Source organism: Bombina bombina, chromosome 7 (assembly GCF_027579735.1).
Source record: "Bombina bombina isolate aBomBom1 chromosome 7, aBomBom1.pri, whole genome shotgun sequence".
Classification (NCBI taxonomy): Eukaryota; Metazoa; Chordata; class Amphibia; order Anura; family Bombinatoridae; genus Bombina; species Bombina bombina.
The window spans coordinates 427,274,495-427,286,682 of NC_069505.1; the positions used below are offsets into that span (position 1 = coordinate 427,274,495).

General features: G+C 44.3%; 1 protein-coding gene across 1 annotated transcript in view; it reads left to right on the plus strand.

The window, feature by feature from the left end:
* Positions 1-1,275: 1,275 nt before the first annotated feature.
* The window catches only part of CBX7 (chromobox 7), a 30,630-nt gene continuing 19,717 nt past the window's right edge, over positions 1,276-12,188 (plus strand). The window contains exons 1-3 of the mRNA XM_053721303.1: positions 1,276-1,475; positions 2,991-3,240; positions 4,196-4,239. Of these exons, the coding sequence (XP_053577278.1) occupies positions 3,172-3,240; positions 4,196-4,239 (113 nt within the window). The 5' untranslated portion in view covers positions 1,276-1,475; positions 2,991-3,171. The remainder of the gene's footprint in view (positions 1,476-2,990; positions 3,241-4,195; positions 4,240-12,188) is intronic.

The window sequence follows — 12,188 nt, forward strand, 5'->3', positions numbered from 1 at the left end:
TTTTTTACTTGCATTTTTCTGCAATCAGTTCTCTGCATTGCATGTTAGATAATATTGGGTCTGCACCTATTCTATGCATTTCAATCTGCAGTGATTAATAGGCAGTTAGGCACCCTCACCTCAAGCAGCTGGACAGGAAGATAATAGGGAAGTGGCTGCTAAATCTTGTTGCCCGATAGCTAATGTCTGCTCTGTGTACACAGATCAATTTCAGGCTGTTAAGTTGCATAAATTTGCTGCAAAACAAGCAGACAGCTCCACCTACTGGCTATTTTAATCAGTGCACTGCTTTCCAAAGCTTTTCAATAGCAGTCACATGACTGAAAAGAAAGGTTGTTATTCTGAAATGGTGCAAATTGAACCGGCGTAAACAGAGGGCCACCTGTAGTAGGTTAGAGGAATTCACAATAACTCTGTAGTTCGTAGGAGAGCTCAGCGTGCTGCTTGTTGCTTGTAGCTAATGAACAACAATACTAAGCACCTATGAAAAGGTGTGTCAGGAATAAATAGGAATAATGGGAAGGACTAAGGTGAGAGAGGAGGTTCCTGACAGCATGGATGGATGGATTGGAATTATTAGACAGACACAGCAGCCTCAGGCAGACCGACGATGATGAAATTACGTTAGTGTCACTAGCGAAGTTCAAATTTTTAAAAAACGGCTTTTGCATTGCTGGTATTTTACTCATTCCGGTACCAGCTCCTAATCTCTGATTACCGACTGTGCAGGTAAAATACCGACTGGGTGGCAACCCTATGAGTGGACAGCAAATTTACACTGTTATAAAGGCTGTACACTCACTACTTTACATTGTAGCAAAGTGTCATTTCTTCAGTGTTGTCACATGAAAATATACTGTATGTATTAATATCTATCTATCTATCTATCTATCTATCTATCTCAAGCTATTCACTGAAACTGCAAATAAAGAACTAATCCCCAGAGCTGCCACTTTATGTTTTCATACAGGTGGCGGTGGGTTATCTCACAATATAATTTGCACTTAGCATATATAAAGACAATAGTTCAATTGTTTTATATAGTTTTAAGCAGAAGAAATGAATAAAAAAAAATAAATAACTATACACCAGCTACTGTTGTCATTCCGTCAGCTTTTGTACTTGGTCACTGTGATTGTGATTGACACAGGTCAAAGTTTCCCGCGTAACAAGGAAATGATTGACAGCTGCTAAAGCGTCATTTACGGTGGGTGGGGCCACATGATCCAGCGGTTGCTGCGCTTCAAGCCTGTGCGACCTCGGCGGCAACTCACAGTCACACTACAAGGCGCGCGGCCCTGCTCTCTGAGTATGCGCGCTCTCTGACAAACGTTGCGCAGGTTGTAATGCAAAGAAGGCAGAGAGGAGGTGGGGCAGGAGCTATACAGTAACGAGGAGCAGAAGCAAACACGGTGGGCGCAGGATATTGCATAGAAGGTTCAGGGTCAACGTTGGATGTTGAAACTGGGCAAATAGTAAGTTGCATAGGATGCCGGGCATAATAGCGAGCACATTGGTGCATGCGGCAGAACTGTGCCCATGGTGCAGAAAAAGGGGGGCGTTATACGCACAGTGGCAAAACTTAATTGCACAGACGGGGCAGAACTATGCATGGGGCAAATATAGCTGTGTGTAGATGGCAGATAGGGTGCACAAATGTGCACAGATGGCAGATGGGGTGCACAAATGTGCACAGGTGGCAGATAAGGTGCACGACTGTGCACAGGTGGCAGATAGGGTGCACGACTGTGCACAGGTGGCAGATAGGGTGCACGACTGTGCACAGGTGGCAGATAGGGTGCACGACTGTGCACAGGTGGCAGATAGGGTGCACGACTGTGCACAGGTGGCAGATAAGGTGCACGACTGTGCACAGGTGGCAGATAGGGTGCACGACTGTGCACAGGTGGCAGATAGGGTGCACGACTGTGCACAGGTGGCAGATAGGGTGCACGACTGTGCACAGGTGGCAGATAGGGTGCACGACTGTGCACAGGTGGCAGATAGGGTGCACGACTGTGCACAGGTGGCAGATAGGGTGCACGACTGTGCACAGGTGGCAGATAGGGTGCACGACTGTGCACAGGTGGCAGATAGGGTGCACGACTGTGCACAGGTGGCAGATAGGGTGCACGACTGTGCACAGGTGGCAGATAGGGTGCACGACTGTGCACAGGTGGCAGATAGGGTGCACGACTGTGCACAGGTGGCAGATAGGGTGCACGACTGTGCACAGGTGGCAGATAAGGTGCACGACTGTGCACAGGTGGCAGATAGGGTGCACGACTGTGCACAGGTGGCAGATAAGGTGCACGACTGTGCACAGGTGGCAGATAGGGTGCACGACTGTGCACAGGTGGCAGATAGGGTGCACGACTGTGCACAGGTGGCAGATAGGGTGCACAACTGTGCACAGGTGGCAGATAGGGTGCACGACTGTGCACAGGTGGCAGATAGGGTGCACGACTGTGCACAGGTGGCAGATAGGGTGCACGACTGTGCACAGGTGGCAGATAGGGTGCACGACTGTGCACAGGTGGCAGATAGGGTGCACGACTGTGCACAGGTGGCAGATAGGGTGCACGACTGTGCACAGGTGGCAGATAGGGTGCACGACTGTGCACAGGTGGCAGATAGGGTGCACGACTGTGCACAGGTGGCAGATAGGGTGCACGACTGTGCACAGGTGGCAGATAGGGTGCACGACTGTGCACAGGTGGCAGATAGGGTGCACGACTGCGCAGCTGTGTGCACAAATGGCAGATAGGGTGCACAACTGCATGGGGCAGGTAAGTTGCGTGTGCATAAGTGTGCAGATAGTAGACTTTTACAAAGATGTGGATAATGTGCAGGACCTTGTAAGAGAGTGTTGGACAGTGGCTAGGCACATGGGGTATAAACTATGTGAACATGGAGAACTAAGGCACCACAAATTGGATGCATTTTATGGAACCCCATTTGTTTTATCAGCCTAATTTCTATCGTCGCAGAGAGAAGCTCTCACTTAGCCTGGAAGTGGCACAGCATCATTGGCAGCTGTGCTTTGCAGAGGGGGTGTGTCACTCAGCATCTCTTGCTGCAACACCAAGGAATCCTGCATCTGCATTGAGAGGAGGTGAGCACTCAACAGTGGCGACAGCCTGGCACAAGGAGACCACACCAGGCACTGGCATGGAGCTGTCTGCTATAGGAGAGCAAGTGTTTGCTGTGGAGAGTATTCGTAAAAAGAGGATCAGGAAGGTAAGCCACTGTGTTTTTCTTGTAAACAGAATGTAGGAAATGCATTAACCCACTGGCAGCCAACATGTTCTGAAACCATAAATAATGTGCCATGTAAACATCAAGATTGGTTTAATAACCAGCAGAGTATGACATTGTTAACCCCTTGTCTACCAGACTTCAGTGACATGCTGTTGCATTTTACGGTCAGGCAATAGGTTAAATATGTTCACAAGAACTGCAAAAAAAACCCCAACTAAAGTGTGATGAAAAAAAATGTAATCTTGTTTAGATTTTTCCCTCTTGGTTTGTGCAATCTGATTAGCACTCGTGGTGTTTGTTTATTCTCAGCATTACCATACAGGGCAGCATGCTGTCTTGTTGCCAGTGCTAACTGGAGAAAAACCTGAAATTGCAGCCTGTGGCCTCATTATCTACTCTGACATCATATCATTCCCATTATAGGAATCCCTCGGAATCACACCAGTGATCCTTAGCTATGGGAACCCTAAGGGGTGTGACGCCTCATACAGTTGCGTGGGGTTACACTGGGTATCTGTAGTGCTTTAAGCAAGGAATCCTATAGTTACGGAACACCAGTGTATTTTACCTGGCAACTTACACATTATTTATTTTGTGCCATGTGTGACAAAGTAATGATTTCTAAATGGTATTGATTAATTGAAGTCCAAATCCCATTGCTGGTGCTCTTTTCTGGAGCCACTGAGCGTTAAGTCCCATAAGTTACCTATCATTGCTTAACTCTAGGTTAGTGACAATCTGTTGACAAATAAATGTTACCCATCAGTAATGAGACTTTAACAGTGTAACTTCGCTCCTAAAACAATCTGTTATCTGGAGTCTTTCCCAATAACTCGGGGAAGGAACTGGAAGTTTCTGGATACTCTGTGGCCAGTTGTCCAAGAGTGTTTTCTGATACTAATGATGCATCTCCTGACTCTCTGTTTGGCTTCAGGGCAAAGTGGAGTATCTTGTGAAGTGGAAAGGCTGGCCTCCAAAGTAAGTACCAACTGATATACCTACAGTACCAGCAACAGTCTTTACATAGAGGCTCTGCTTTTAGCAAGTTGTTAGCGGAGTCTTGTGTAGAAAACTAGCACATTTTCAGCAAGCCAGTATTTGGAACCCCCCAACTCAAACTGTGACAATTGCCTTCAAGTCAGTTCTCCGGGCCAGTCATTTTAAATCCGCAAAATAGTAACATAAAAAAAACAAACAAACATAAGACTAAATAAAACACAAAGGAAATTAGCATCCTCAAATAAACCACAGGAACAAAGTACATCAACAGATCTTTGGTTTAGTACAGGGACAAAATGCATAAGTGTGTATGTTTTTGGGATTATTGAAATAATGTGTGTTTTGGGGGTATTGAAATACGGTCCATTAATAGATGTGCTTTTTTGGGCTGCAGGAACAAGGTGCATCAGGAATTTCTGTTTTAGGGGTTAGTAGTAACAAAGTGCATCAATAAGATGTGTGTTTTGGGGTTGCAGGAACATGCATTGGCACGTGTTTTATGGATGCAGGAACAGTAAATTAAATTAGACATTTCCATTTGGAGTACAGGACCATAATGGCTACACAGATGTCTGTTTAGGGGTGCAGAACAAGTGTATAAGAAGATGTTTTTTTGGAGTGTGGAAGCAAAATGTTTTTGCAGATGTGTGTTTTTTAGGGTAGAGGAACAAGGTGCAATAAAACATGTAATTTCTGGGGTGCAGTAACAAAATGCATTGAGAAATGTATTCTGGGGTGCATAAAGAAAATGTATTGACAGATGTGCATTTTTGGAGTGTATGAGCCAGGCATGTTGGCAGAATATATGTTTTGAAGGTGCAGAGAAACAAGGTGCATTAGCAGCTGTGTTGTGGGGATGCAAATTGTAGTGAATTCTCTGTAAGGTGTGATCTCTCTTCTCTACAAACCACTGCCTGCTCCTTGATAACTGCGTATTGAATACGTCTTGTTTATCACCTCTAATCTGACCGGGGGAGTGAGAACAAGGGAGGGGGGAGCAGAGAGTGACGCATGAGTCATATGTTCGCTTGTTTACTTCAGCTAGTGCTGCAGTGTGCGCAAGAACAGCAGAGGCAAGGTGTGCACGCTGTAACCACTTCACTACCACAGAGATAACATTTGTAAAGCATTATACAGCGAGCCAGCCTGCACCGATCCTTCATACCCTGCTCAGTAGCATCCCTTTTGTAAATAGGTGTAATTGCCATCACTAATTTAATATTACCATGGTGATAACAACAAATTATTGAGTTCATGCAAATAAATAACATTTGCATTTTTAAGGGCATTTAATGGGGAATCTTTACCATGTTTGTACAGTGCAAACACAAGAGAACCAGCTATGCTCATCACTGCATATTTACCCATCCTATTAGATCAATGTGCTTTATAGTTGTTGGTGTCATACTGAGCCCTTTGATAAGCAGTGGTAACTTTCAGGGTGAGGGTCTATGTAGTTCGTCTTTATGTTAACCTCTGGGGCAGAAAACAAGCTTGTAAAGCTATTATTTTGCCCCTTAGTGTCATACTGTTCATTAAAGGGGGGACCTAGTACTGCTGTAATGAAATGATCTAATGAGTGTAACTATGTGTTTATGTATTTCATTCTCAGGATCAGATTGGCCGAGACACATGGTTACACACTAGCATTATGCAACAATAAATTCTCTGATGTACAAAAGCATTTTATTATGTTAATTGAAATATGCTGAATTTAAAAAAAAAACTTTATTTGAATCTAATCTAAAAAAATAAATATATTGTGCTGCCTTGTGAACTGATAGGAGACACATGTAGCACTTTAAATGATACCTGTGTGCCTATAACTGCCTTGTCATTGTTATTAGTAAGCAGGGTCTAAGCACATAAACATGTCACTGTCATTAGTACACTGTGACACTAGCAGGTACTGAGCACATAAACATGTCACTGTCATTAGTACACTGTGACACTAGCAGGCACTGAGCACATAAACATGTCACTGTCATTAGTACACTGTGACACTAGCAGGGACTGAGCACATAAACATGTCACTGTCATTAGTACACTGACACTAGCAGGGACTGAGCACATAAACATGTCACTGTCATTAGTACACTGTAGCACTAGCAGGGGCTGAGCACATAAACATGTCACTGTCATTAGTACACTGTGATACTAGCAGGGACTGAGCACATAAACATGTCACTGTCATTAGTACACTGTTGCACAAGCAGGGACTGATCACATAAACATGTCACAGTCATTAGTACATTGTGACACTAGCAGGTATTTAGCACAAAAACATGTCGCTATCATTAGTACACTGTCACTAGCAGGGACTGATCACATAAACATGTCACAGTCATTAGTACATTGTGACACTAGCAGGTATTTAGCACAAAAACATGTCACTGTCATTAGTACACTATGGCACTAGCAGGTACTGAGCACATAAACATGTCACTGTCATTAGAACACTGTGGCACTAGCAGGGACTGAGCACATAAACATGTCATTGTCATTAGTACACTGTGGCACTAGCAGGTACTGAGCACATAAATATGTCACTGTCATTAGTACACTGTGGCACTAGCAGGCCAGGGACTGAACACATAAATATGTCACTGTCATTAGTACACTGTGGTACTAGCAGGGACTGAGCACATAAACATGTCACTGTCATTAGTACACTGTGATACTAGCAGGGACTGAGCACATAAACATGTCACTGTCATTAGTACACTGTGGCACTAGCAGGCCAGGGACTGAACACATAAATATGTCACTGTCATTAGTACACTGTGGTACTAGCAGGGACTGAGCACATAAACATGTCACTGTCATTAGTACACTGTGACACTAGCAGGGACTGAGCACATAAACATGTCACTGTCATTAGTACACTGTTGCACAAGCAGGGACTGAGCACATAAACATGTCACTGTCATTAGTACACTGTGACACTAGCAGGGACTGAGCACATAAACATGTCACTGTCATTAGTACACTGACACTAGCAAGGACTGAGCACATAAACATGTTACTGTCATTAGTACACTGTGACACTAGCAGGTACTAAGCACATACACATGTCACTGTCATTAGTACACTGACACTAGCAGGTACTGAGCACATACACATGTCACTGTCATTAGTACACTGTGACACTAGCAGGGGCTGAGCACATAAACATGTCACTGTCATTTGTACACTGTGACACTAGCAGGTACTGAGCACATAAACATGTCACTGTCATTAGTACACTGTGACACTAGCAGGTACTGAGCACATAAACATGTCGCTATCATTAGTACACTGTGACACTAGCAGGGACTGATCACATAAACATGTCACAGTCATTAGTACATTGTGACACTAGCAGGTATTTAGCACAAAAACATGTCGCTATCATTAGTACACTGTCACTAGCAGGGACTGATCACATAAACATGTCACTGTCATTAGTACACTGTGGTACTAGCAGGGACTGAGCACATAAACATGTCACTGTCATTAGTACACTGTGGTACTAGCAGGGACTGAGCACATAAACATGTCACTGTCATTAGTACACTGTGACACTAGCAGGGACTGAGCACATAAACATGTCATTGTCATTAGTACACTGTTGCACAAGCAGGGACTGAGCACATAAACATGTCTATCATTAGTACACTGTCACTAGCAGGGACTGATCACATAAACATGTCACAGTCATTAGTACATTGTGACACTAGCAGGTATTTAGCACAAAAACATGTCACTGTCATTAGTACACTATGGCACTAGCAGGTAATGAGCACATAAACATGTCACTGTCATTAGAACACTGTGGCACTAGCAGGGACTGAGCACATACACATGTCCCTGTCATTAGTACACTGTGGCACTAGCAGGGACTGAGCACATACACATGTCCCTGTCATTAGTACACTGTGGCACTAGCAGGGACTGAGCACATACACATGTCCCTGTCATTAGTACACTGTGGCATTAGCAGGCCAGGGACTGAGCACATAAATATGTCACTGTCATTAGTACACTGTAGCTTTAGCAGGGACTGAGCACATAAACATGTCACTGTGATTAGTACACTGTGGCACTAGCAGGCCAGGGACTGAGCACATAAATATGTCAGTCACTGTCATTAGTACACTGATACTAGCAGGGACTGAGCACATAAACATGTTACTGTCATTAGTACACTGTGACACTAGCAGGGACTGAGCACATAAACATGTCAATGTCATTTGTACACTGTAGCACAAGCAGGGACTGAGCACATAAACATGTCACTGTCATTAGTACACTGTGGCACTAGCAGGGACTGAGCACATAAACATGTCACTGTCATTAGTACACTGTGGCACTAGCAGGCCAGGGACTGAGCACATAAACATATCACTGTCATTAGTACACTGTGGCACTAGCAGGGACTGAGCACATAAACATGTCGCTGTCATTAGTACACTGTGACACTAGCAGGGACTGAGCACATAACCATGTCACTGATTAGTACACTGTGGCACTAGCAGGGACTGAGCACATAACCATGTCCCTGTCATTAGTACACTGTGGCACTAGCAGGGACTGAGCACATAAACATGTCCCTGTCATTAGTACACTGTGGCACTAGCAGGGACTGAGCACATAAACATGTCACTGTCATTAGTACACTGTGGCACTAGCAGGGACTGAGCACATAAACATGTCACTGTCATTAGTACACTGTGGCACTAGCAGGGACTGAGCACATAACCATGTCACTGTCATTAGTACACTGTGGCACTAGCAGGGACTGAGCACATAACCATGTCACTGTCATTAGTACACTGTGGCACTAGCAGGGACTGAGCACATAAACATGTCACTGTCATTAGTACACTGTGGCACTAGCAGGGACTGAGCACATAAACATGTCACTGTCATTAGTACACTGTGGCACTAGCAGGGACTGAGCACATAAACATGTCACTGTCATTAGTACACTGTGGCACTAGCAGGGACTGAGCACATAAACATGTCACAGTCATTAGTACAGTGTGACACTAGCAGGTATTTAGCACAAAAACATGTCACTGTCATTAGTACACTATGGCACTAGCAGGTACTGAGCACATAAACATGTCACTGTCATTAGAACACTGTGGCACTAGCAGGGACTGAGCACATAAACATGTCATTGTCATTAGTACACTGTGGCACTAGCAGGGACTGAGCACATAAACATGTCACTGTCATTAGTACACTGTGGCACTAGCAGGGACTGAGCACATAAACATGTCACTGTCATTAGTACACTGTGGCACTAGCAGGGACTGAGCACATAAACATGTCACAGTCATTAGTACATTGTGACACTAGCAGGTATTTAGCACAAAAACATGTCACTGTCATTAGTACACTATGGCACTAGCAGGTACTGAGCACATAAACATGTCACTGTCATTAGAACACTGTGGCACTAGCAGGGACTGAGCACATAAACATGTCACTGTCATTAGTACACTGTGGCACTAGCAGGGACTGAGCACATAAACATGTCACTGTCATTAGTACACTGTGGCACTAGCAGGGACTGAGCACATAAACATGTCACTGTCATTAGTACACTGTGGCACTAGCAGGGACTGAGCACATAAACATGTCACAGTCATTAGTACATTGTGACACTAGCAGGTATTTAGCACAAAAACATGTCACTGTCATTAGTACACTATGGCACTAGCAGGTACTGAGCACATAAACATGTCACTGTCATTAGAACACTGTGGCACTAGCAGGGACTGAGCACATAAACATGTCATTGTCATTAGTACACTGTGGCACTAGCAGGTACTGAGCACATAAATATGTCACTGTCATTAGTACACTGTGGCACTAGCAGGCCAGGGACTGAACACATAAATATGTCACTGTCATTAGTACACTGTGGTACTAGCAGGGACTGAGCACATAAACATGTCACTGTCATTAGTACACTGTGATACTAGCAGGGACTGAGCACATAAACATGTCACTGTCATTAGTACACTGTGGCACTAGCAGGCCAGGGACTGAACACATAAATATGTCACTGTCATTAGTACACTGTGGTACTAGCAGGGACTGAGCACATAAACATGTCACTGTCATTAGTACACTGTGACACTAGCAGGGACTGAGCACATAAACATGTCACTGTCATTAGTACACTGTTGCACAAGCAGGGACTGAGCACATAAACATGTCACTGTCATTAGTACACTGTGACACTAGCAGGGACTGAGCACATAAACATGTCACTGTCATTAGTACACTGACACTAGCAAGGACTGAGCACATAAACATGTTACTGTCATTAGTACACTGTGACACTAGCAGGTACTAAGCACATACACATGTCACTGTCATTAGTACACTGACACTAGCAGGTACTGAGCACATACACATGTCACTGTCATTAGTACACTGTGACACTAGCAGGGGCTGAGCACATAAACATGTCACTGTCATTTGTACACTGTGACACTAGCAGGTACTGAGCACATAAACATGTCACTGTCATTAGTACACTGTGACACTAGCAGGTACTGAGCACATAAACATGTCGCTATCATTAGTACACTGTGACACTAGCAGGGACTGATCACATAAACATGTCACAGTCATTAGTACATTGTGACACTAGCAGGTATTTAGCACAAAAACATGTCGCTATCATTAGTACACTGTCACTAGCAGGGACTGATCACATAAACATGTCACTGTCATTAGTACACTGTGGTACTAGCAGGGACTGAGCACATAAACATGTCACTGTCATTAGTACACTGTGGTACTAGCAGGGACTGAGCACATAAACATGTCACTGTCATTAGTACACTGTGACACTAGCAGGGACTGAGCACATAAACATGTCATTGTCATTAGTACACTGTTGCACAAGCAGGGACTGAGCACATAAACATGTCTATCATTAGTACACTGTCACTAGCAGGGACTGATCACATAAACATGTCACAGTCATTAGTACATTGTGACACTAGCAGGTATTTAGCACAAAAACATGTCACTGTCATTAGTACACTATGGCACTAGCAGGTAATGAGCACATAAACATGTCACTGTCATTAGAACACTGTGGCACTAGCAGGGACTGAGCACATACACATGTCCCTGTCATTAGTACACTGTGGCACTAGCAGGGACTGAGCACATACACATGTCCCTGTCATTAGTACACTGTGGCATTAGCAGGCCAGGGACTGAGCACATAAATATGTCACTGTCATTAGTACACTGTAGCTTTAGCAGGGACTGAGCACATAAACATGTCACTGTGATTAGTACACTGTGGCACTAGCAGGCCAGGGACTGAGCACATAAATATGTCAGTCACTGTCATTAGTACACTGATACTAGCAGGGACTGAGCACATAAACATGTTACTGTCATTAGTACACTGTGACACTAGCAGGGACTGAGCACATAAACATGTCAATGTCATTTGTACACTGTAGCACAAGCAGGGACTGAGCACATAAACATGTCACTGTCATTAGTACACTGTGGCACTAGCAGGGACTGAGCACATAAACATGTCACTGTCATTAGTACACTGTGGCACTAGCAGGCCAGGGACTGAGCACATAAACATATCACTGTCATTAGTACACTGTGGCACTAGCAGGGACTGAGCACATAAACATGTCGCTGTCATTAGTACACTGTGACACTAGCAGGGACTGAGCACATAACCATGTCACTGATTAGTACACTGTGGCACTAGCAGGGACTGAGCACATAACCATGTCCCTGTCATTAGTACACTGTGGCACTAGCAGGGACTGAGCACATAAACATGTCCCTGTCATTAGTACACTGTGGCACTAGCAGGGACTGAGCACATAAACATGTCACTGTCATTAGTACACTGTGGCACTAGCAGGGACTGAGCACATAAA